Source organism: Eptatretus burgeri, chromosome 3 (genome assembly GCF_056783735.1).
Source record: "Eptatretus burgeri isolate ZD-2024b chromosome 3, Ebu_testis_v1, whole genome shotgun sequence".
In the NCBI taxonomy this organism is placed as follows: domain Eukaryota; kingdom Metazoa; phylum Chordata; class Myxini; order Myxiniformes; family Myxinidae; genus Eptatretus; species Eptatretus burgeri.
This window is the reverse complement of record NC_140963.1, coordinates 7652026-7679121: the sequence shown is the minus strand read 5'-3', so window position 1 is coordinate 7679121 and position 27096 is coordinate 7652026. Positions and strand designations below refer to the sequence as shown.

Genomic DNA, 27096 nt, shown 5'->3' with positions numbered 1-27096 from the left:
GCATGATATTTCAAAAAGTTGTGGACGGATTATGACAAAACTAGCTCGATTAGTTGGTTAGGTGACAAGAACAAGCCGATTCGATTTTGGTGAAGATCCAGATCAAGATCTGGCCCATCAGTGGGATATAATGTGTAAACTGTTTCGTGTGGCGGCGTTATTCACACGATCGAGTGCTGTTCTCGGTTTACGAAAAAAAATTTGGTGCCAAGAAAATAGTTTTTGAGAGTGTTTCATTTACCAGTTATAAACGTTTTTTAAAGAAGTGTTTTGTGTTCACAGTCATGGGACGGTGACATTACCACTTGACCAAACGATGTTTTCTTACCTTCTCCAAAGACGAATTTGTATGTATCAAATACAGTTTGTCAAGTAATGCTGTTGGTGTGTTCCTCAGATATTGCGGTTCCCCTGAACCTCAAGTGTGGATTCCAGGACTGAATTCTGGTCTCACCTGACTGCCTCCTGTGTTCCAACTTCAAAGACCTTCTCCCACATTATTTTGAATATAGCACCGATTACCCTGGCTCTCCTTATTAGCATTCAAGTCACATTTAAAGCAGATGAGAAAATAAAAACGAGGATCGGTGATACCTGGATAATTGATCGTATCGTGTTTATTTTGGTTAATGGAGGAGAGAGAAGTAGAAACTCTTTTGATTGAAAAATAATTGATTTTTGTGGTTGATTTACTTTTCTTTTGTCGAACAATATTTTGATTTCATGCAAAATCCATCTGTGTTAAAATTGCACTTTCCTGTATTCATCCTTTTGCTCCATGATGTTGAAAAGTTTAATATATAAATTCAGTTTTGCTTGGTTTTGGTAATGTTCACTTTTGATGAAAAAATAACACTTATGTTAATTCCGTCCCCCTTTACTTACAAGTTCACTATAAAATGCTCACAGGTGGCATGGTTTATAAATAAATCAACTCCTCCCCTGCTCTTCGAGCCAAAAAAAGCTGCATAAAGCAACCAAGAAAATATGCACAAGGTAAGCTTAAGTGAAAGATGATTGGGTAAGGTTATATGAGAGTGGATTGGTTATTCCCTCCAATTACAAGTAAGAGAGGTGATTGGGTCTTGTTTTCATTTATATGTTGAATGCTATTGACATTACATGTGGTACATGCTTTGGAGCCTGGGTGGTGCGTGTTTCTGTATATACTATCGCAGATTACTCGCTAATAAGCGATGAAACTGGTCTGGCGACTGAGGGGGTGTGTTGCGTTGGGATTCTCATGTATGTATGTACTGTGAATGTTTGGCAGCTTTCGAGGAACTCGGGGAGAGCTTAAAACTGCAAAGGGCTTACCTTGTGTAGCTTTTCTTTGTTGTTTTATGCAGCTTTATTTAGCTGGAAGAGCATGGGAGGAATCTATCTTATCTGTCTTCTATTCTATCTGTTATCTGTCTTCTATTTATATTATGATACAGTATATAAAGACAGAGGGTCTACATTTGTCATGGTTAATTTCAGCTATTGCCATGAGTTTGGAATTATCCTTGACAAGATGGCATATTTCATGTTTCGTTCGATGCTTTGAGCAACTTTGATGACAAAAACTCACCAGAAATAGTTTTTAACGATCTTTCCCATGTGCCATTCGTGTGGCATCCCAAGATGCCATGGGGGAATCAAAACTGTCGAATTATGTACCATTGAAATGTCCCTTTTCAACTTAGAGCTTGACCTTTGGACCCTTCAGACAATTAGACCTTTAATGCGTGGGGGAGGGAGGGGTGAAGCCTCAGTCAACCCATGTGAATGTCTTAATCACGTAGTGTTTGAACATGACTTGGACCGCGAGTATGTATATCAATTGTCTATTAATTACATATTTTATTGGAATGTACTTTTAACACCCATGAGAACATAGGCTCCAAAACATTTTTGTCCACAACCCACCATTTGAAATCACATTCACTTCACGACCCAAATGGTAACAGTACCTATTGGTACCGGTACCAACCATAAAAATTATTGGAGAAAATGCTTTTAATGTAAACCCTCCCACCCCCTCAAAAACCGGGATTTGTGAGAAGTTGGCAAGCTGCCACCATATTAATACAGTATATTGCTTTAGGATTATGCAGTGCCTTCCCGTTCCCCCCCCCCTCGCACCGTCTTCCCGTTCCCTATCCTCGTGCGCCTTCCCGTTCGCTCCCCTCACGCCGCGCCTCCCTCGTGCCGCCTTCCCGTTCCCTCCCCTCGCGCCACCTCCCCTTCCTGCCACCTTCCCTCCCCTCGCGCCGCCTTCCTGTTCCCAACCGTCGCGCTGCCTTCCCGTTCCCTCCCCTCGCGCCACCTTCCCGTTCCCTCCCCTCGTGCCACCTTCCCGTTACCTCCCCTCGCGCCGCCTTCCCCTTCCCTACCCCCCCTGCCGCCCTCCCATTCCCTCCCCTCCCGCCGCCCTACCATTCTCTCCCCCCGCGCCGCCCTCCCCCCACGCCGGCCTCCCATTCCCGCCCCTTACGCAGTGAAATAAGAGCGAGAGATGAACCTTCAGAGTTTAGGCTTTATTCCATTTGATTGGAGCCGCTTCTGTGGACACACCAGGAAATACAGGTTCAGCTAGGAGTACATAAGCAGAAACGTATACATGTGCAGTTAACCATTGCAGACTAATCCGCGTAAGCACGGAGTTCGATATAATCTCCATTCTCACCAGTCAATGAGCACCTTCAGTTAACGAGCATCAAGTGGACAGCCGATGTCAATAGCAATGCCCCGGGGACAATCCACTCGTGCCGCAGAGACCTCCCCTTATACGCGAGACGCACAACATGTGATCCCGCGTCATGTCCCTCGATTCACGTTAATTCACCACATTCTCCTCACCTTTAAAATGTAACTAGGGGCCCATCTTACACACCATGATTGCTTTAGCACTATAGGAGCATACATTTCAAGCAACGCGGACTAATTGATCTACAGAAGCATACATGCCAAGCAGTGATTATTTTGAGTTGTAGGAGCATGGAAATGAGCATCGATATATGATATAATGGGCATATAGGAGCATGAGCAGCGAGAATGCCGATAATCCCCTTTACAGATTGAGTCGTCGAGGGGGCCTTATTCGTCGACCTCTCCGGGAGTAAACGGCAGTTTCACTTGAGGGAGACTCCCGATCCTCTTGGTGAGCCTCGACTTGTGCCGGGGATGACTCCTCGATCGCTCTCGGGGGGAACACGGCAGCCCCGTCGCCTGGCGGAGTTCCTGGGGGGAAATGTCAGAAGGAGGAGAGCCAGGAGGTGGTGTACCGGCGGGAGGAGACCGGCGGGAGCCAGATGGCGAACCGACACAGTGGTCTCCCTGCCATCCGGGAGCCTGACATGAGCATACTCTGGATTAGTGTCAATGAGTTCGACCCCTCCACCAGCGGTTCATACTTGCTTTGTCGTACCGGGCGTTTCATGAACACTATACCGGGGTGGGTCAGCCAGTTGGGCACCGTTTGGACTGTCAACATAACGTCGTTGGTGAGTAAACATACGTTCGTGAGGAGTGGCATTTGTGGACGTGCAGAGCAAAGAGCGTATGGAATTCATTGCGTCAGGAAGAGCAACCTCCCATCGCTCGGGGCCCAGTCCTCTCGATTTCAGCGCCAGAGTTATGGCTTTCCAAATAACTCCATTATACCTTTCCACCTGCCCGTTTCCCTGTGGGTTGTAACCCGTCGTTCGACTAGTTGCTATGCCGTGCTCTAATAGGAATTGTTTTAGCCCGGCCGACATGAAACACGGCCCTCTGTCTGAATGTATGTACGAAGGTCTCCCAAACATAGCGAAGACGTCAGAGAGACATTTTACGACAGTGCCCGAGGTCATATCCGAGCACGGAAACGCGAAAGGGAACCTTGAATATTCATCAACAACGGTGAATATGTATCTGTTGTCTGTCTCGGTGGGCAGGGGCCCTTTGAAGTCGATGTTTAGTCTCTCGAAGGGGGAAGTAGCCTTGATCAGTCTGCCAGATGCCGCGCCAAAGAATCTGGGTTTTAGTTCAGCACAAACAGGGCATGAAGCATTCATTTGTTTAATATCTTCAACAGAATAGGGAAGATTTTGTCTCATAAGCATTTTAAATGTGCCATCCTGGTTACCCCTGGGTGGCACAGAGACACATGGAGGTCTTGCAAAGCCTGACTGATTGTTGCCGAACTGTAGACCCGGGAGAAGGTATCTGCAGCAGGGTTTTCTTTCCCGGGCCGGTAAACAATGTCGTACCTGTAGCAGGCTAGGTCTATCCGCCATCTCATAATTTTTTCATTCTTAATTTTCCCGTTATTTTTCCCATCAAACATGAAAGCCACGGATCGTTGGTCCGTAACGAGCGTGAAGTGGTTTCCCAGTAAATAATGTCTCCATTTACGCAGCGCTCGACGATGGCGTACGCTCCTTCTCTATTGCCGAGTGTCTCTGCTCGCTTCTAGAGAGAGTTCTCGAGAAGAAAGCGACCGGCCGCCCAGACTGATTAAGTGTTGCAGCTATGGCGTGATTTGAAGCGTCCGTCTCCACCACGAAGGGCACCGAGCTGTCGATCGATAAAACCACGGACTTACTGATATCATCCTTGAGATCGTGGAAAGCTTTCACGACAGCGGCATCTGGTGGAAAGTTTTTGCAATGCACTAGGGGATATATTTTCTCGGAGTATTGCGAAATCCATCTTGCATAGTAAGCGAACATCCCGATCACCCGGCGCATTGTCTGCAAGTCCTGAGGTGGTGGAAGCTCACGGAGCGGGCGCAGCCGCTCAGGATCAGGCTTAATTGTGCCGTTGGCTATCGTGTAGCCGAGAAGGTCAATTGACCTTGCCGAGAATACGCATTTCTCGTAGTTGAGAGTCAGATTATATTTTCCAGCAATGCTCAAGAATCTGTCCAGATTCCTATCATGTTCCCTCTGATCCCTACCGCACACTGTGACATTATCCACGTAAACAAAAGTGTCTTCGAGGTTTTCATCTGAGATGATGTCGTCCATAACCCGTTGGAAGCAAGCTACTCCATTCGTGACACCGAATGGTATCCTTCTGAACTGGTAGAGGCGCCGCCCTGCCTGGAATGCAGTGTACGGTTTGTCTTCCTCTCGGATGGGAATTTGATGATAGGCGCTTCGCAAGTCGATGGTACTGAATACCTTATAATTGGCCACGCGTTCGACCATCTCATCTATGCGCGGCAGGGGTAGGCGTCGAGTTGGGTGAAGCGATTGACCGTTTGGGAATAATCGACAACCATCCGTCTCTTATGGTTCTGACTGCTGGTCACTAACACCTGTGCGCGCCATGGCGAATCGTCGGTTCTATAATTCCCTCCTCCAGTAATCGCTGGTTTCTGAAGTGATGAAATTCATGTCAGCAGTGGTATATCGCCGCGATTTGATCGCTATCGGTTTGCAGACCGGCGACAAGTTAGCGAACAGCTGGGGGACGTCACCTCCGCGGTGGTCAGCGCATTTAAAATTAGACGAGGCTTGCTTCCTCCAAAGGGTATTTCGACGCTCGTGTGCTGCTTGGAGGACATTATGACCCAGAATTACGTCTGCGCACAAATCACGAAGCACCAGCACCTTTACATCCCGATGCGTGTACCCTTTTACGTCCAATTCAACATTGCAGTACCCTCGTACGCGGGATTGTAGTGAGGTGGCGGCCATGCATACCGTATTGTCAGTCGGGTGGATTACCCATTTCCTGCCCTTCACTAGCGAGCTGTTGACGAAACTTTCAGAGCTACCGGTATCAATCAGTGCCTCAGCCATATGCCCGTTAATTCGCACGTTGATGATAGCCTTGGATAGATTCCCGGGAGGCTGCAGTCAATTTATTTTGCGAGTAGAGAGGCGCAGAAGTGGGTTTATTCCTTCTTAGAGTAGATTTACATACGCTTGCATAATGCCCTTTCTTGTCGCAATTCATGCATGTGTCATCTCTGGCTGGACATTTTTGATTTGAGGATGCCTTTGTACCCACAAAAGAAGCATTTACCGACCGGAGCAGTTGCTGAGGAGTTTGACGAGGTCTGGGTATCCGGCTCCTCGGGTGTTTCTCCATCCCTCATGTCTGGCTGTGTCTGTGCCAGTGGGGTTCCTTGGGTTCCCATCGTAGCAGCGTTCATGAGCAGCATCGGTGTCCCAAATGACTCAGATTGCTGCTGAGCCGCATCCATCGCCGAGCCTGATCGACTACCTTGTCAAGAGTGGGTTGCGCTTTCTCTAGTAAGCGCTGCCGTATGTGGGCTGATCTGAGTCCTTGGATGAATGCCTCCCGTGTCGCTTCTCGGTGTTCCTCGGCGCTACGGCCCGGAAGCTGCAGTCTTTTCCCAGCTGATTCAGAGCTTGCAGGAACTGATCGATTGTCTCCCGGCTGCTTGCTTGCGTGTGTTGAGAAGATGTCGTATGTATACCTCGTTTTTGGGCTTCACGTAGAGCGCCTGCAGTACGTCAATCGCTGCTTCGTAAGTGTCGCACCCCGAGAAGAGCCTGTACACGCCGGGCGAGACATGATTCACGAGAGCGGCAAATTTGTCAGCTCCTCCGCGATGATGGTCAGATAGTGTGAGAAGGAGCAGAACCAATGTGACCATTTCATTTCTGCGTCAGTCGTGTTTGGGTCTGCGTCGAACCTCTCTGGTTTGTAGATCTTGTCCATCTTTGGTTGAGAGAGCCGAGAAAATCAAATGGAATAAATTGAAATAAGAGCGAGAGATGAACCTTCAGAGTTTAGGCTTTATTCCATTTGATTGGAGCCGCTTCTGTGGACACACCAGGAAATACAGGTTCAGCTAGGAGTACATAAGCAGAAACGTATACATGTGCAGTTAACCATTGCAGACTAATCCGCGTAAGCACGGAGTTCGATATAATCTCCATTCTCACCAGTCAATGAGCACCTTCAGTTAACGAGCATCAAGTGGACAGCCGATGTCAATAGCAATGCCCCGGGGACAATCCACTCGTGCCGCAGAGACCTCCCCTTATACGCGAGACGCACAACATGTGATCCCGCGTCATGTCCCTCGATTCACGTTAATTCACCACACGCAGCCTTCCCGTTCCCTCCCCTCGCGCCGCTTTCCCCTTCCCTACGCCCCCCCGTGCCACCCTCCCGTTCCCTCCCCTCCCGTTCCCTCTCCCCATTCCCTCCCCCCGCACCACCCTCCCGTTCCCTCCTTGCGTGCTGCCCTCCCATTCCCTCCCTGCGCGCCGACCTCCCGTTCCTTCCCCACGTGCCACCCTTCCCCCGCGTCGCCCTCCCGTTTCCTCCCGTCCCCTCCCCCCCACATCAACCTCCCTTTAAATAAAAACAAACTTTTCTCTGTTGGTAAATAGTCAAGTTTATAAATCAGAGCATAAATCATATCCTTATAAAATATATCAAAATATCTTTTTATCTCAACAAAGACTTGACAAACATTTAAAGTATTATTCTAATCATAAAGCAGCAGTTGTTGAGATGCCAGGACCAGGAGAGAAAGTTGTATTTAATGAAACAAATAAATGTATAAAACGCCCATTTGTAATATCTTCTGATTTTGAGAGCATCGTGGAAAAGACTGACATTAACAAATATCAAAAGTGCATCCCTTGTGGGTTTTATTACAGTAAATATAGAAATATAGGAAGGAAGTAAATATAAGTTGAAGTTGTATCGAGGAACTGATGCTGCTGATGAATTTGTTGAAAGGATTGAGGATGATTGTATTAAGCAAACTGAAATTATGTCAAGAACAAATAAATCCCTTAAGTTATTTCCAAATGAAGAGAGAGAATTTTAAGAAGCAAGAATTTGTCATATATGCTCAGAGACTTTGGTAAAAACTCACAAAAGGGTGAGAGATCATTGCCGTATAATGGGGAACGAGAACGGGCACTCAGTAGAGCGCATACCTTCGCCAACGCTACATTTTGCCTCCTCCCCACCCCCAGAAACCGTTGATTGTGAGGGTATTTAATCCCATACCACATCTGCCATCTCATATGTGTTATGATGGCTTAAAAGCATTAAATTTCCTGCTGTTTGACACTGATTCACGTACATTGTACAATTTCTGAATGAACTCCCTGACCTTTTTGGGTGGCGGTTGCAAGTCAATCTGATGACAACTGATCACTTTATGAGAAATTATTTTCTGGCATTTTAGGAGCATTTAGCACACACGAGTTTCTGTTTTTCTAAATAAGTTATTTATTGTGAACAAACAAACATTCATTGTACAAAAATGACGATTTTGACCTTTTCATGACCTTGACCTTTGTACTCTTAATTTTGTAATTGGTATTAGAGTGTGGGGAAAAGAACAGTCAACATTTTGGTGTTGGTTTCATGCAAATCGGATAAGAATTGACAGTGTTATGACAAAAACCGCACATTTTGCAATGTCGTGACCCCCCCCCCTCCCTGACCTTTGTCTCCCAACTGCTTATAAGGGTTATTACGTCATTGTGTCATGTCACATATCACAAGATGGGGCATTGAATTCTGAACATTTTGGCATTAGTTGTATGCAAATTGGATACAAATTGACTGCGCTATGGTAAAAATACTTTTGACCTTTTCATGACCTTGACCTTTGACCCAATCACTCCTAAAATCTCATCAAATGGTCCTTGGATAATAACCAATCATCCCACCAAATTTGCTGCGATTCAGTTCAATACTTTTGGAGTTATGCGAATAAAAAACAAACAAACACACATATTCACAAATAAACAAATAAATAAATACACAGCCATCAAAACATAACCTTCGCAACAAAGTTTGCGAAGGTAAATATAGAGCAGCAGCTCATAATAATTGTAATCTTAATTATAGAATCCCTACATTCATACCTGTATTTCTTCATAATAATTGTCATGATGATACGCATCTCTTTATAAAAGAACGAAGTAAGACTCCTGGAAAGATAATAGCAATTCCTCATAAAGATAAAAAATTACATCTCATTTCCAAAACAGATTTATACTCGTGAAATGGGTGTAAATACAAATATTAAGTTTCTTGACTGTTATAAATTTATGACAAGCCCTCGAAGTTCGTTGGTTTCAAACATATCCTCTTTTCCTTTACTTTTTAGTTAATTTGGGACTGAAGCCAACTTGGGGAAAGACATTTCTCCTTAGTAAAAAGGGCATTTACCCATATGATTATATGGATTCCTTTGAAAGATTTAAAGAAACAAGACTTCCTCCTCAGAAGCATTTTTATAACAAGTTAAGAAGATGTAATATTATGGGTGAAGAATATGAAACAGCAAAACAAGTTAAGAAAGAGTTTGAGATAAAGAATATGGGTGAATATCATGACCTTTATTTAATAACTGATGTTTTATTACTTGCTGATGTGTTTGGGAAATTTAGAGAGGTTTGTTGTTATGAAGATTCTTATGGACTTGATCCTGTCCATTATGATACATCTCCTGGACTAGCCTGGAGCGCTCTGTTAAAAATGACAAACCAACCCCTTGATGTTCTAAGTGATGTAGATATGAGCTTGATGATTGAGAAGGCTAAAAGGGATGGAATTTCTCAAGTTTGTTCAAAGAGATATGCCAAGGCAAATAAATATCTTCCAGACTTCTCGCCTGATAAGCCCACATCTTACTTGGTGTACTTTGATGCTAATAACTTGCAGGGCTGGGCAATGTCTGAATCTCAAACCTATGGTAATTTTAAATCGGTGAAAGAACACGAGTACAAATCTATCTTGGATGATATAATCTCCACAAGTCAAGAAGATTTAGATAAACGGGATTATGGGTATTATTTTGAAGTTGACTTAAATTATCCAAGAAAACTTCAGAACAAACATTAAGACCTTCCTCATGGAGCTGAAAAAGAGATCCCCAATCAAGAGCTCTTCAGTGGTTAAGAACATTTCTTAAGTTCTTCAAATGAGTTTAAATATATTCCTACAACTAAATTATTTGCATCATTGTTTGATAAAGAGAAGTATGTTTTACATCAAAGAAATCTCAAGCAATTTATTGAAGTAGGACTACAAGTTAAAAAGGTCATTGGTGAGGTAAATATATTGATCATAATATGAGGATGAGAACAAAGGCAAATAATGATTTTGAGAAGGACTTTTACAAGTTGATGAATAATTCTGTATTTGGGAAAACAATGCAAAATATAAGGAATAAACAAAATGTAATACTTGCTACAACTTGGGAGCAGGTGGAGAAGTTGATAAATAAACCAAGCTCATTATCCTCATCTTCAGTTGTCCTACCCTTCCTCCCACCCATGGTTCACTGAAGCTTGTGGTGAAGCATTGTCCTGAATCAACTTGACTTTGTCTTATGGAAAGCAAACCCAACTGAAGGTAATGTCCGTTCCTTCCATAATGCTCAGAACAAGTGTGTGTCTACCCTCAGGAGAGCCAGAAAACAACATCTTTCGAATCTTAAGTCTGAACTCTCAAACTTCTCTCCCTCCTCCAAGTCTGGTGGCGTCAAATCAAATCTGTTTCTGGTGCATGCTCCCCCTCCATCCCCTCCCTTACCTCAAATAGCCGCACTGCTGATACCGCATGTGAAAAATCTGAATGCCGAAACTTGGTGTTTGCATCTAAATCTTATGTCCGAAACCAATCGCTTTCTGCACCCACCTAACCCAGTCACACACAACTGTCCCTGGGCTATGTGTCCTTTTCCTCTGACAAAGTGGAGACTTTGCTGTCAAATCTAGACTCAGATTCTGCAACTGGTCCATACGACATCAGCCCAGGTGTCCGAAAAACCCCTCTCTCTCTCTCCTCTCTCCTCTCTCCTCTCTCTCTCTCCCACACATGTGATCAAGGTCATCTGCAATCTGCTTGGAAATCAGCAAATATTACCACCCTGCATAAAAAGGTGCAAAAATAGATCCCTGCAACGACAGAACAATCAGCCTCCTCCCAATCATCAGCAAGACATTAAATCCTTCTTCTTCTCCAATGGCTTGATTTCCAATTACCAATTTGGTTTCAGACCAGGTCATTCGACCCTGGATATGCTGCTTCTGCTCCCCCAACAATGGATGGAGGTACTCAATGCCAGATATGAAATCATAGCCATATCCCAAGACTTATTGCGTACTTTTGACACGGTCTGGCACCCTGCCCTACTCACCAAACTCTCTTCCCATGGTATCCAAGCCCATCTCCACTCATGGCTCGCAGACTTCCTCTTCTGTCGCAGCCAACGTGTGGCTCTCAATGGAGTTCTCTCATCTCCTCTTCCTGTCCAGGCTGGAGTTCCTCAAGGTAGCGTTCTGGGCCTTGTTCTTTTTCTGGTCTTCATCAAGGATCTCTCCGACTCTTCGGAAAATCCTCTTTGTCTCTTTGATGATGACTCCACTCTGTCGTACCATCTGTCATCCCTCAGACCGACAAGCCACAGCTTCTTCGCGCTCTGCAAATCTGGGTAAAATCACAAACTGGTCCAATACGTGGAACATGTCTCTCAATCCTGTCAAATCTCAGACTCTCACAATGTCTCTCCGAAAGGACCATTTATAACCCCCTCCTCCCCCCCCCCCAATCTACTTTCTCAACAATCCTCTGGAAGAAGTCCTTTCTTTCAAGCTTCTGGGTCTCACTATCTGCCATGATCTTTCCTGGGAAAGCCATATTTCCAACCTGGCCTCCAAAGCCAGTCGCCGACTGGGAATCCTTCATCATGCAAAGACCTTCCTCGGGCCACCTGAGCTCCTGACCACATACAAAGCTTTTGTCCACAGACTGATGGAGAACTGTGCTCCCCTCTGGGCTGGTGCTCCTGCCTCTCACCTTTCTCGGATTCACGCTGTGGAATCCAAGGCATTTTGGATCATTGGTAACTCTCACGATGAGGCTGAGTCTTTGGGCCTCTCACTCTCTCACCGCAGGCAGGTCGGTGGTCTTTCTGTCTTCTTTCGTCTCCTCTCTGGCTCGCCCCCACTGCTTTGTCTGCGATTTGTCCCCATCATATTTCCACAGGGCGCTCAAGGTCCGTCAACGACCACTTTCTTGTAAAACTACCAAAATCACGAATCACTGCTCACCCTCACTCTTTCATTCCTCGTTTTCCCCTTCTTTGAAATAAACTCCCACACTCTCTTCAATCCCATTTTCCCTCCAGGCCATCAAAACAGCCATTTACCACCATCCCTTAACTTCCCCCATCCAAAACCTCGATCTTTTCGACCCCTGTTTATCCACCCCCAAACCCACCTCCTTCAAATTCCCTGCTTTCCTTCCTGCAAGTTCCTGTATTCGCCGTGTTCCCCACCCCATCCCTCTCCTTTCCACGGATCTAATGTCTCTCTTCCCCACTGTTTTGTCCTCCCTCTCCCACCCCTCTTGTCTCATGCCCCCCTTGCTGTACGTTGTGCGTTAGCTGTTATACAAGCCTCAACAACGTATACAAAAAAAAAAGGCTTTAAAAGACTACAAATATTTGCAGATAATTTTTGTTCTGTTCATTTCAAGAAAGAGAGTATAAGATGGATAAGCCGATTTATGTGGGAACATCTGTTTTCGATCCTTCAAAGTATTTGATGTATGATTACTTTTATAATAATCTAAAGAAAAGATATGGTGAGAATATTGTATTGCAATTTATGGATATGGATAGTTTCATATTAGAGTTAACTGCAGATGATGCTTATAATGAAATGAAAGAAGATGATGAGATTTATGATACAAGTAATAATGATTCTAATAACCTGCTCTTTTCAAATAAGAATAAAAAGGTTATTGGTAAATTTAAAGATGAATGAGGTGAAAAGATACTAAGTGAATTTGTAGGTGTTAGATGAAAGGCATATGCTTAATGAGAGGGTTAAATGAATTCAAATGTGAAAAGAAACTTAAAGGTTTAAAGAAGAGTGTATTAAAATAGACCATCAACTTTCAACATCACCTTGAATGTACGTATATTGAAGAGAAAGGATGTTTATCGAGAGATGAATCTTACTCGAAATTATTAACACGAAATATTCTCAGAGACTGTTCGTAAGAAAGCTCTAACAGCATTTGATGACAAAAGATATGTAATGAGTGATGGAATAAATACATTACCTTATGGGTTTAAAGTACAAGTATTAATAAAAAAAAATTGGAGGTTTTAAAGGGCTACCACTGCATTATTTGTAGTTGATGAATAAATTAAGTTATTTCGGAAATTCTATATATAACTCAAACTCTCATCTTGTATGTATGTATGTATGTATGTTCCCAAAATACAGCCAAAACGGTACACGATAGCACAAAAATTTTCAGCCCACCTTACTCACCATTCTCCTGCGGTGTGCAGTATCAAGTTTCGTTCAAATCGGGCAACGAAAAAAATTATTAATAAATCAATTCCCGATTCAGTCAAGTACTCTTTGGGAGAATTTGATCAATGCAAACAGGCTCAGTGGTATTGTTCGCTGGAGCTATCTTTTTTTTTCTTGAAATGATTTATTTAAAAATCTCAAACATTTAGTTTCGCCAAAGAACGATTTATTTTTAAACAGGAAATAAACATCGCCATTTTGATCTCATACTTCCATGTTCATTAATAAATAAAATAGTGTTTGGAAGATAACACACAATAATTTCTTCGACTTTCTTTACTCCATTATTATTTTTTTTCCACATTGACACGCAATGTAAGTTTCATTCAAATCGGGCAATGAAAAAAAAATTTAAAAAATCAATTCCCGATTCAGACAGGTACTGAGGAGTATTTGATCAAAGCGAACAACCTCAGTGGTATAGTTGGCTGGAGCTATCTTTTAATTTTTTTTTTGAAATGATTTTTTAATCAACCGCTGTCACAATGGGAACCCATCGGGTTCATGGGTCGTCGAGTAAAACACAAATATCTCTTTCATCTCTGTTTGACTACTCTATTTGACGATTTTACTGCAATTCCATCTCTATTTGACGACTCAATTTGGTTGAAGAAATTATCATGTGAAAGGGAGTCGAAGCCAGCACCGCAGGGATAGTAATGTCAAAAGGGAGGTGTTTGACGTAGTAATGTGTTCCAGTTTGACAAAGGAGAAATACGAGTGAGCGTAAGCGAGCAAATACTGCGAATTTAAGAAATGGGACATATTACAGCATCAAACTCTCCCTTTTGGCACGATTCCCATTCCCTCCCCTCCCGCCGCCTTCGTATTCCCACCCCACTCGCCACCTTTCCATTCCCTCCACACTTGCCACCTTCCCATTCCCTCATGCCCCCTTCCCATTCCCTCCCCCTCGTGCAGTTTCCCTGTCACTTGTGCTGCCTCGCCCATGTACTGCCCCCCCACCACATTGTCTACCCCGCTGTGCTGCTCCCCCCCACCCCCGGCTGCCTTCTCCCAACCTCGCGCTGCCTTCTTCTCCCCAACCCCCACACTGCCTTCTTCTCCCAATCTCGCACTGCCTGTCCCCCCTCACACTGCCTACTCCCCCTGCCTTATCCCTCCCCCTTCATGCTGCCTACTCCTCCCCTCTCACGCTGGCTACTCCTCCCCCTCACGCTGGCTACTCCTCCCCCCTCACGCTGGCTACTCCTCCCCCCTCACGCTGGCTACTCCTCCCCCTCACGCTGGCTACTCCTCCCCCTCACGCTGGCTACTCCTCCCCCTCACGCTGGCTACTCCTCCCCCTCACGCTGCCTACCCCCCTCACGCTGCCTACTCCTCCCCCCTCACGCTGCCTACTCCTCCCCCTCACGCTGCCTACTCCTCCCCCTCACGCTGCCTACTCCCCCTCACGCTGCCTACTCCCCCATCACGCTGCCTACTCCCCCTCACGCTGCCTACTTCCCCCTGCCTTATCCCTCCCCTTCATGCTGACTACTCCCCCTCGCGCGCTGCCTACTCCCCCCCCCCCTCGCACTGCCTTCTCACCCCCCACCCACCTCGCACTGCCTTCTCACCCCCCACCCACCTCGCACTGCCTTCTCCCCCCCCCCCACCTCATCTCACACTGCCTTCTCCCCCAGTGAAAAATTTCGATGAGATTTTCTGTTGTAAAAGTGGTGTTTACACTATTATTGGGCAATAAACTTAGAAGGCTGTCAAAGTATACACAGTGGTGGACTTCCGCCTAAAGTCGTAGAGTTGGCATCTATGTGTTGCCGCAAAAGTGTGGAGCAAGGAAGTGTTTGTATAAACACTCATATGCATCATTCTGTTTAACTTTCCATCATGCCAGATGTGGCTTAAAGAATGGAACCCCAATAATGGTGGCCGGGCTTCATCTGTAATGCACATACCATTTTTGTTACGTTAATAGGTTAAGGTTTAAAGAAAGGCTCGTTTTGTTATTTAATGAACACTGTGAGAATAAGATGTCCTGCAATACCCAGATTGGCGCTGTCAGGATAGGTTGTGCAGAAAGACCAATATTGCCCTTGAGCTGCGCTTCTTATTCTTCTTCCCACATTCCCTTTATTTCATCTTATCACTGCATTGTTGACCATAATGGTGCCAGGAACAAGCAGAGCCCTGATCTTGACATCATGGAGGGATCACAGAGTTGTTGGCACAGCCAATGTGTAAGACCAGTGACATCACGACCAGGTGGGGATATATGCAAGAGGCTGTGGGTGAAGTGAGAGCTTTTTGCAAGCCCTTTTGGCAGTGAGGAGATCATGGAGAGGGGGAATCTCAGAGTGTGCGATGAGCGAGTCAGGAAAGTGAAAAGTGGCTAGTGGTACGGAGGGACTGGTGAGTTGCCTATGGTTCACGGAACACAAGCGGTCATGATACGTGCTGCAAGAAGACGTGAACGCAAGATACGAGAAGCTTGTCTCGCCTGCGGAAATCTCTACCCACTCTTCAGTATGAGGGTGTGGAAAGCTTCACCCCTCTTCTCACCAACTTCACATTGTATTGTAACTATAGCTCATTGTTCCCCTTTTGTTGAACAAAACACTTACACATTTACTTACTCAACAACAACGTAATAAAGTCTGACAATTTATTTCACAATCAAGCAGCACATTACAGAAATGTTTCTTTTTCAAATAATACTTGTCAGGAAAAGGAAAGCAATCAATTAAAAGGATGCTATTTATGGCAATTCTGCTGCAAAAACAGAAATGGGTGCTCAAAAGCATTCCGACAAAACCCCCTCCTCCCCATTCCACCCCAAATTCTCCAGGTGAGATGCCTTCTGACTTTTCCATCCTAAAACAAAATAGAACATCTTTAGATGTCTGTTTGAGAGTGATGGAAAAGTCGAAAAGGCTGTGGACCAGGAGAAAAGTTCCAATGCAGCAGTGTACCTACCACACATGCAGCATTTGGATACACAAGGAACTTTGGCGCAGGAGGAGGCAATTCGGCTCATCGTGTCTGTGCTGCACCAATCCCAGTGTCATCACCCATCAAGACACAAGCGACCTACCATGCACACAAGACAGTATCCCCACACCCCTCTATCTTCAGTGCATCCAGGTACTATCTAAATCCCATTTAGGCGCATTCACCCTTCTACTGCCATTACCTTTCTCGGGAGACCATTCTGTGCATCAACCAGTCTGGCCGACTGAAAGACCCTGCCGTAAAATTGTCCCAACTATCATCTTCCTTACTCTCAAGCGATGATACTTGTTCATAACACTGTCTACTCTGCTGAAAAACTCCATGGCACCGATCATGTCCACACCATTTATTATCTTAAACATCTTCATCAGATCCCCTTGTCATCACAGCCTTTCCAATGTGTTGAGTCTTATCTCCTGCAACCATTCCTTATAGCTTAGTCCAGCTAACCCTGGAATTAATTGAGTTGCTTGATGCTGTACATGCTCCATGGCAGCGATATCCCTCTTCAGATATGTGGTGAACAAAACTGCACACAATATTCAAGATGAGGCCTCACTAAATTCCTCCACAGTACATTAACACTACCTCCTTTTATGAATAATTTATCCCTCGATGAATACAACCTAAAACCATATTTGCTTTTCCAAAAGCTGCTTGGCACTGTGCTGTCACCTCTCCCCTCCCCCACATCAACCACCACCTTGAGATCGTTCTGCTGTGTCGCACACCCCAATACTGCCTATTGTATTATATAATTTCTATTTTCATTATTTTTCAATACCTTTCCCCACCACCTGACATTTCTTCGTGTTAAACTGCATCTGCCAGTCTTTTTCCTCATTTATTAACCAGTAGGGTTGGTACCACCTGGGCAGAATAATTCTCAGTGATTTTTGGCAAGGTATATCATCCAAGAGTTAGAAAATACGTGATAGCATTGCACCGGTGGTAGCTGTTTGTGTGTTATCACCCTGTTTATATGCCTCCCCTGAAATAAGCTTTTGTTCAAAATGGCCAGTACAAGGTAAGACATCCTACTTCAACTTAAGAACATTTTTTTTATCAGTCAAACATTAACATTGAAATTTGTCTCACCTTTTGCTCGGATCATTTGCTTCTCAACAAAAAGTGCGAAACATGCCTCGGCTGAAAGGTGCGTCATTGGTGACACTTATGTATCAGTGTCTATTTCCTGTGTGATAAATCATACCGCCTTTAGAAAAGTATTTGTCTATCATTTACTGTGGAAAGTAAATAAAAGTTCTGGAACAATATAATTACATGGGTGTTTCGCAAATATATGAAGAAATCCAAAAATCTAAATTTCTTTTTTGTATGTTGTATATTAAGATCAGTATAGTAGACAATCGTACTCCACCCCCCAAATGAAAAAAATACCTAATTTGGACGGATTTATGTAGTTTGGTCAACGTCATGATATTTTCCCTGTTGTTATTGAAGGATACTTTCCAAGAATCAAACAAAGGTCAATGATAGCACGTTCATGAACAAGATTAATGCTTTTTTTCCCTGTGATTTCTCAAAAAATACAGAATTTCACGGATTTAGATACTAAATAATGCACATATGAAGGTATCAAACACCTGTATTATCTAATAATAATATCAAACAACATAAACCAATAAGACAGCAGCAAGATGGTTAATCATGTGCAATCTTATGAATGAGTCAAAGGTGAAAATGAAACAATCTTCTATTGTCAGGCATAAAATTACAGAATAGAAACACAAATGTGGTGTTCCACACTAACAAGACCATTACTCGGCCCAATGTGTTGTTGATAAACATATTGTCTAATCACCAAAGACGGGTCCTTTATAGTTTCTAAGACATCTCTGGTCATATGCACTGATTGTAAGGAATATAAATGTTCAAGATGAACTTAAAAATCATAATCATTATCCAGTTCTTCAATATCCTCATCTAAACTTTCCCCATTGTCTGACTCAAAGATGGATATGTTCTGAAATGTATCAGCACTGGACTATCAGTGCCTGTAATTGCAAACACTAAATGCTAGGCTAGTTTTAACAACTGTTTTGAAAAGCAAATAACATGAGCTACGTGCCTATTGAAATGAAAGCGAGAGAAGAACCTTCAGAGTGTAGGCTTTATTCCATTTGATTGAAGCCGCTTCTACGGGCACATCAGGGAATACAGGTGCAGCAAGGAGTACATAAGCAGTAAGGTATACACGTGCAACTAATCACCGCAAAATAAATCAGTATAAGCACGGAGTCCGATATACTCTCAATTCTCACCATTCAACGAGCACCAAGTGAGCCGCCGCCGTAAACGACAATGCCCCTGGGACAATCCCCCCGACCGAGCGGAATCTTAGCTAGCTTTATCTATTCCGTGCTCGAGCCGTGCGACATGTGATCACACGTCACGTCCTTCAATTCACCACACCTATCAATTTTCAAGAAGATGTAGCCTATAATAAGAGAGAACCATTAGTTTTAAATAGAATGCCTTTTTCTGTCTTACGCCGGTTTCAGAAAAGTTTATTTTGGGATGGGGGTTACTAAATGGATAATAACACACAAAAGGCTACCACCAATGCGATGCTATCACATAGTTTCTGACTGTAGAGATGTATACCCTGCCAAAAATTATGATGAGCATTATTAACCCTAACCCTAACCCTAACAGCATGTCCAAGCAGACGAGAAGCCCCGCCTTCCCGGTTGTCGTGCAAACAAGTCATGCTCTCGGAGTGGATGATTGAAAGGCGTGTCGTGAAAGGGAGTTCAGAAGCAAATGCAGTTCGGTGTGTGAATGAGGCAATCGCAACCAAGAGGAGGCGTCTCCTCCGCAACCAAGGGGAGAAAGAAGAACGTGAGGGGGTGGGGGGGGTGAGCTGCTCAGAGCAGGAGCAGAGTGAGGTTAGTCAGAGTTTGGTGTGAGTGATGCGATCACAGAAAACAGAGCGCGTCTAAGCAAGAGAACGGGGAGGCACGTCGTTGCAGGAAGAGAGAGACACAGTCGCAGATAAAGGATCAAAGCAGGACAGAAGCGAGAGAGGTAGGATTGGTGGTCGAAAGAGCAGGGCATTAAGGCTGGCTTTCCTTCAACGCATGAAGAAGACCGCACAATTCTTGTGTTCATGCTGAGGCGAGTTTGCCCACGTGTGGGACCAGTGCCAAAGCCACGTGTCGAGCCATCGGGGGAAAGAGACGGTGCCATTCTGCAAAGCAGAAGATCGACGTAGGTGAGAACGATCGACGAAGAGGCTGCACGGCGGTTGAGAGCAGATCGGTGACATTTTGGGGAGCCCCCTCCCTCGCAGTGACAAAGTGGTTTGGTGACCTTCAAGATGCTGAGACCATCTCCTGGACATGAAGCTAAGTTCCGAAATAAAGGAGGGATTTTTCTTTGTTTTATTCTGTCCCCTTGCTTGTATTTGAGTCAGTCTGGAGGCATCTCAAAATTAGATTGAGGTTACCTCACGTCTTGATTCATTTTCATTGCAATTGTTGACGCTTCTGTTTATTAAATCATTATTTATTTAAGTTGCTGGTGTCCGTGTATCTCTTGTGGGTTTGAGAGTAAAAACCCTGTGCTGTGCTACCGTCCTGGTGAAGCGCCGAGATGATTCTTTCCTGCGTGCGCCACAATCTCTGAGAATCTTGGCTGCAAGCCTCCAGGAATTTGTTTGGCCACCTGTACAGGTAGGGGCAGACCCACTGGACAAGACAATATTGTCCACCCTTTGGGTTCTCCCGTTCCCTTCATCGTTTGGGTTCATGTATTTTGTCCCTCCGCCCTGCTATTGGCATTTTCCCATTCTCTTTCTTCTGTTCTTTTTGTTATGTTGCACCCTGATCCATTCTGTGTTCTAGCTCTTCCATGAGCCTTGACTCTGTGTAAAAATAATAATGAGAAGGGCACTCGGTAGAGCGCATACTTCCGCCACTTAATGCCTGATCCACGAGAACATATTGGGCCTAATACATTTTTGAAATATGATACACAGTACTTTTTTGTTATTGGCCCTTTCAATGGTGAAAAATCACTTTTTAAATTAAATAATTCCCTTATCCAGATCCGGATTTGGATCTTGACCAAAATCAAGTCAATTCTTCCTTGTCACATGTCTGTGTCCACCAAGTTTCATCCGAATCCATCCACAACTTTTTGAGTTATCCTGTACACAAAGACAAACAAATAGACAAAGGGGGTGAAAACATAACCTCCTTCACCTTCGGAGGCGGAGGTAATAATAATAATAGCACAGGTTTTGACGGGCCTAATGGCCTAATCTGGCATTGAAGTTCCTTGAAAGAAGGAGAGGAGATTGGGACCATACTCTGTGCAGAGCATTGGTGCCGCCTAAGCAGTCTCCTGGGCTATCGAGCACAATCCTGGACGGGTCGCCACTCCGACACTGTATACCAGCATGCTGGCACTCATTTTGCCGACCTCGGAAGGATGGCAGGCAGAGTTAACCCCACCTGGTATTAATTCAACAGCTGAGCGGGATTTGAATTCAGGACCCTCAGATCCAAAGCCCACCACCCTAACAGCATTAAGCCAACAACAGGCATGCTTGTCAGGGAACCTATATTATATAATCATTAAGATCATCTCTACAATAATACGCTTGTTCATTCGCCGTCTGTGTGTAACATTCCATTCTACCCATCGGTTGGACAGTTCGCTGACATATTCACAATCACCACGCCCTCCCTACAAATTTTCCCTTCAGTGTAAAATGACCAAAGCGACAGTTAAAAGGATTTTGAGCTGATAGGCGACCACCCAAAATACACCACCCAAAATTTATACACCACCCAAAATAACTATGTGCCATTCTCTCAAGCAGGGCTTTTACCATGGAGGTTACCCAGGTCCTTGCTATTATTTCCAAATATTTTCTCTTAAACGACTCAACCAGCTATCATAAAACCCATGTCTTTGTTCAACGAATTCCAGTAATGTCACAACATTGTGAAAGAAAACATCTATCATTATTTACGTGTGTGTGTGTGTGTGTGTGTGTGTGTGTGTGTGTGTGTGTGTGTGTGTGTGTGTGTGTGTGTGTGTGTGTGTGTGTGTGTGTGTGTGTGTGTGTGTGTGTGTGTGTGTGTGTGTGTGTGTGCATTTTCAAAAAGATTTTTGCATCAGGAAGAAGATAATTGGTTTCAGTTCTCATGGTCACTTCACAGTTGAAATTCCACGGGGGTTCCACATATCTCTCGGGATTGTGAGTTGGACGGGTGACCGTGATGAGCTACGACATGCTGGAGCTGTTTCAATCGCAGCTCGTATGAAGTCAGTGATAACACGAGAGAGGACAGGAAAGCGTCAAATATTCCAGCGTTTCGATGTGGGAATTCCCATTTGATTTTATGAGTGGGAGAAGGGTGAAGAGGGGGAGGACAGAGTTGGGGATGTGAGGAAAGGTGGGGGGGGGGAGAAAAGATGGGACAGAGTTCTTTTGCATTGAGGGGGTTGAACTGTGGTGGGTAAGGGGTTTGAAGCCTTGAAACGTGGTGGGGATTGACACCTTATAGTTGGGAGGAGGAGGTGGAGGGTGAGGACTTGGGATTGGAGGGGGATAGGACTTTTTCTGGGGGGTGGTTGAGCAGTTGTACTGTGAGGGGGAGGAGTTGTGGTGTGGGGGGGGGTGGGTAGAGAAATAACACCATCGATTTTGGAAGCGAATATTGAGCGGAGTGAGGGTGTCCATAGGGGTGGGGGGGGGATGCTTGAAGTCACATTTTACATTGCACAGATGGTCCATTGATTTTCTTTTGTTTATTATTACGAGTACGTGCCCGTAAAAAATAATAATAATAATAATAATTAATCAATAAATATTCAAACTGCGGGCAACAAAACAACAACCACACAGGCCGTTTCTTCGCTCTCGCGTGCCCGTACGTGCGTGGCCCGGAAGTTCGCATATTATTCGCAGTTACGATCATTCGCAATTTAGTTTTAATGCCCAAATATTCAATTAGCGCAAGGCAAGGCAAGTCGTGGGAAGGAAAAACAAAAAGAGAAGAGAAGAGAGAGAGAAAAAAATTACTTCCTGGTTCGGAGCACACCAGCTCACTCTGATGTTACCGAAATTTATGCACCGTCTAATATGAAAACGATCATAAGTTGGGGCATAGTGTTTATGTATAAATGCGCATAAGAAATCGAGAAATTATGAGAATACACGTAGTCATCACTCTCCGGAAGCCCGTACGTTGTAACCCGTAATGGGGAACGCGGCTGAGCTTCCCTTCCTCATCGGCCATGCCCACGCAACAACGTGTCTTGTCATTGGTTTGGTAAATAAATGGCCATAACTTGGGAAGCACTTGTCCGATTAATATCAAACTTTGAAAAGGCACATCCTCAGGTCCCCAGCAATTTTCCTGGCAAGTTTCAATTACATCGGACCAGTGGTTGTCAAGAAACAGCGGTCACAGGCACGCACGCGCGCGCGCACGCACGCACGCACGCACGCACGCACGCACGCACGCACGCACGCACGCACGCACGCACGCACGCACGCACGCACGCACGCACGCACACACACACACACACACACACACACACACACACACACACACACACACACACACACACACGTTGCTGGAATTATAGATAGATCATCATCCTGTGTAATATATGGGCAGTCTTGAAATACTGTTACGGATTTGGAAGCCATTTACACACAAACAGACAGCAGTCCCCGAAGCTTAGTTATTTCGATAAGTATATGTTTATAGTTAGAATCCCTCCTTCTGTCTAATGGGAATTTTGTGCGTGCACTACGAGTTTTTTTTAGTTAGGTTTTTACAACAACAACAACAACAACAACAACAACGACACCACCCTCACTCAACCTGGTCGCCATTGCCCAGGTGTTTTTGGCTGAAGGCATGGGCGGCCCCTCCATCACCTCAGATCCGACTCCGCCCCAGAAAGGTGGGAGTTGCCCCGTCTACTGTGGGCCTGTCCAATGAGGGACGGCCAGCGGATCGCACGATGGGACCGTCCAATCAGGAGGCGAGTGGCGAGGAAAGAAACCGCTCCGACCTCAAGAGAGTAGAGCAGTGATTGTGGCGATTGGCTTGGTCTGCGGTCGTCGTTCGAGTGGTCTGCGGTCATGGTTTGAGCGGTCTGCGGTCGTTTGTGGTGGCTCACCGTGGTGGTGGTGATCGAAGAGGAGTGATCGAGGCGACTGCCTAGTGTCTGGAATGATCATGGCGACGGCTGAGCGTCTGCGGGAGTGGTGGCTTGATCTTGTTCGTCGGTCGTGAACTTCGGGTTGTGGGTTCGAGTCCCACTGTGGTGGCTCGGAGTCGGTGTGACTGCACAAGGCGGGAAGGTACCCCGGCCCAGCTCTACCGAAAATATACCCACGGGGTCCAGTGTGTGTGTGTGTGTGTGTGTGTGTGTGTGTGTGTGTGTGTGTGTGTGTGTGTGTGTGTGTGTGTGTGTGTGTGTGTGTGTGTGTGTGTGGCGCCGTCCTGCAAGTAGAAACTGTTAAGTGCTTTTCGGTCCTTGTAAATTGTATTTCTTTTATTCAGATAACTCTGCTCTTTTTGTGCTTCCCCTCCCCTTCCTGATTATTGGTTATAAATAAACCCCTGCTAAATGTACCAGCTCGTTTTCTGTGCTTTCTCCCATTGACCCAGCACCGTGCGGGTTTGAGAATTAGTAAGGCCGTTCGTGCCGTAAATTGTTCATTTGGACCGACAGATCTTGGTAACCACCGCTCGGTTTAGACCCAGATCGGGCTCAGTAAACGGTCCGTTCTGCCCGAGGGTGTGGTTTTCCCCGGTAGTTGGATGACGTGGGTATTTAGGTATATTGAAATTAGGCAATTAACCCTACCCCACGCCATCGAAATATTGGCGACCACGGTCCGCTAAGGGACCGTGAACTCTCGGACTTATCCGAGAGTCACGACCTAAATTCCGGTGTGTTCGGTGGGAGATGACTCCACTGCTCCACCTCGTGGTCGTCTATTCCCACCGGACCCCGGCCCACAATACATCGTTTTTAACGTCGTTCTTTTTGTGGGAATAAGTTTTGATTCAAAAAAAAAAAAACTCGATCTATTAACCAAAAGATAGTATAATAATCATTGAAAAAAATAACATCTGCTGGGCACCTTCAAAAAAAGGGGCACAAGGGGCACCTTCAAAAACGTTAAAGTTTAAAAGCTTCACAACGTCCATCACCTTGTACTTAATGTATAAATCTTCCAAATCCTCGGGCTCCGAGGAAAGAAGGGAAAGACAAGTCTGCGGGCGGGAGTCAGACACCACGGCAACCTCCTCCTGTCGAAAGGGCATTTCATGAAGTGAGGAAAACGAGCCAATGGCGTTTGGTGAGATATCCAAACCTCAGCATACGTTTACATAACGATTAAAAACAAAACATGTAAATATATCAATGTACTTTATCACATCGGAAAGATGTTAAACCAAGCAACCAGAGGCCTTCTTACTGTTCGTTCAACCAACACTGGAGATCCCTCCATCGCGTCCAGTCACGCCGGAAGATTCATCAGCAGGAAGTGCGTCATAACGTTAAAAATACGTCACCACGTTAAATTTCGTCATCACGTGAAAATGCGTCACGGCGTTCAGCTTCCCCGGCGATTCAACCCACCAAGCCGGAAGTGCGTCATAACGTTAAAATACGTCACCACGTTAAATTGCGTCATCACGTGAAAATGCGTCACGGCGTTCAGCTACCCCAGAGATTCAACCCACCAAGCCGGAAGGACGTACGTCACTACTTCCAAAACGTCATCACGTCCGAGGGACTTATGAGTGACGCAAATACGGCAAGAAAAACCACATTTGAACTTTATCAATCGCACAAACAGTGAATCTATAAATGAGGCAAACTCCATATAAAACACACGATATAAACAAATACTGCGCGATAATAAATTAATAACCGTTCACCCTTCCAACAAGCTCAAATGAGCTAAGATCCTCGTCCTCTTAATGATGACGTCATAACAACGAACATGACGTCATTGTGATGTATCAGGTTTGCGATGAATTAATTATCTGTGCTAATGCCCGGCTTGATTCCCGCAAACAAAATTCAAACAGCTTGCCTAGTTTCGGAGATAATGGTATAGGCGATTTTGATTAGCGGTGATATTATGACGTCAACTTTTTTTCTAGGAAGAATTTCCAAAATCGGAGATGGTTACTGCCTGCGCGTGGGCTTTCTGCATATACATGGCAAGTTTCACGAAGATCCGATGAAAACTCTGGGTTGTGAAACAAAAAATGTCAAAAAATAGGAATGGCGTCATAAAAATTGATATGACGTCATAGTGATGTATCATGTGTGCGATTATTCATCTCTGCTGATGCCCTGTTCGATTCCCGCAAACAGAATACAAAAAGCTTGCCTAGTTTCGGAGATAATTTTTTAGGCGATTTCCATTAGCGGAGATATTTTGACGTCATAACCTTTTTTCCAGGAGGAATTTTCAAAATCGGAGATGGTTACTGTCTGCGCAGGGAATTTCTACATATAATGCCAAGTTTCAGGAAGTTCCGATGAAAACTTTAGGCTGTGAAACAAAAAAGTCCACAAGAACATGAACAAGAACAAGAACAAGAACAAGAACAAGAACAAGAACAAGAACAAGAACAAGAACAAGAACAAGAACAAGAACAAGAACAAGAACAAGAACAAGAACAAGAACAACAACAACAACAACAACGAGAGTAAGACTTAGAGATCCTTTATATCACAGACAGATTGCTGGAAATATACATTCATATATATGTATATATATATATATATATACGTATATATATATATATATATATATATATATATATATATATATATATGTATATATATATATATATATATATATATATATATATATATATATATATATATATATATATATACACATATACATATACATATATATCGTTTAATTAAGGAACCCAACTTTATATGAAAACAGTAGATACACACACACACACACACACACACACACACACACACACACACGCACACGCACACGCACACGCACACGCACACGCACACGCACACGCACACGCACACACACAGTGGTGATGGGCTGGCAGGATGACCGAGGGGTATACACACTCCCTTCAGAGTTCTGGGTTTAAATATCGACCAAACAGTCATTCTGGTGTCTCGCAGGCAGGACTTGGCATCGATGTGTTTGCAATCGCTCGGATGGACGTTAAACTGGGCATCTCGTGTGATAATATTAGTTGATGCACGTTAAAGATCCCACGGTGTCTTCCACAAAGAGTAGGCGAGCTATCACTGGCTCCCTGAACAAATTACAAATTCCTGCCCAAACCTACAGAGAGCTTTGCATCAGCGGCACAGTCGCACCCTCAGCCCATGATGCTCCTCGCAGCATGTGAACATCCACGGCATGTGAAGATAAAAAAAGAAGAAGAACCCCGGTTCACTCCCTGTGCTTTCAAAACTGGATTCCTCGTCCTCCTCCTCCTCCTCTTCTTCTTCTTCTTCTTCTTCTTCTTCTTCTTCTTCTTCTTCTTCTTCTTCTTCTTCCCCCTCCTCCTCTCCCCTCCGTCTCTTCTTCTTCTTCCTCCTCTTCTTATTCCCCCACCTCTTCTTCTTCTTCTTCTTCCCCCTCCTCCTCTCCCCTCCGTCTCTTCTTCTTCTTCCTCCTCTTCTTATTCCCCCACCTCTTCTTCTTCTTCCTCTTCCACTAAACTCCTCGATTGCATTCCCGTCGAGTCGTGGTGTGATGCAGCATAGGCGTGATGGGCCAAATGACCTCCAC

General features: G+C 44.7%; 2 protein-coding genes across 4 annotated transcripts in view; one reads left to right on the top strand and one right to left on the bottom strand.

Annotated features, from left to right (window-relative positions):
- Nucleotides 1–1388, top strand: part of LOC147029357 (persulfide dioxygenase ETHE1, mitochondrial-like) — a 65063-nt gene extending 63675 nt beyond the window's left edge. For all 3 annotated transcript variants that reach the window (XM_085872358.1, XM_085872359.1, XM_085872357.1), the window contains one exon: nt 398–1388. In XM_085872358.1, coding sequence (XP_085728484.1) covers nt 398–441 — 44 coding nt within the window. In that variant the 3' untranslated portion in view covers nt 442–1388. The remainder of the gene's footprint in view (nt 1–397) is intronic.
- Nucleotides 1389–6422: 5034 nt separating this feature from the next.
- LOC147029355 (uncharacterized) overlaps nt 6423–27096 on the bottom strand; it is a 102415-nt gene continuing 81741 nt past the window's right edge. Inside the window, exons 5-9 of the transcript XR_015055876.1 lie at nt 24506–24604; nt 18382–18449; nt 17388–17484; nt 8844–8909; nt 6423–6766 (exon numbers count right to left, since the gene is read on the bottom strand). The gene's annotated coding sequence lies outside the window, so the exon portion shown is untranslated. The remainder of the gene's footprint in view (nt 6767–8843; nt 8910–17387; nt 17485–18381; nt 18450–24505; nt 24605–27096) is intronic.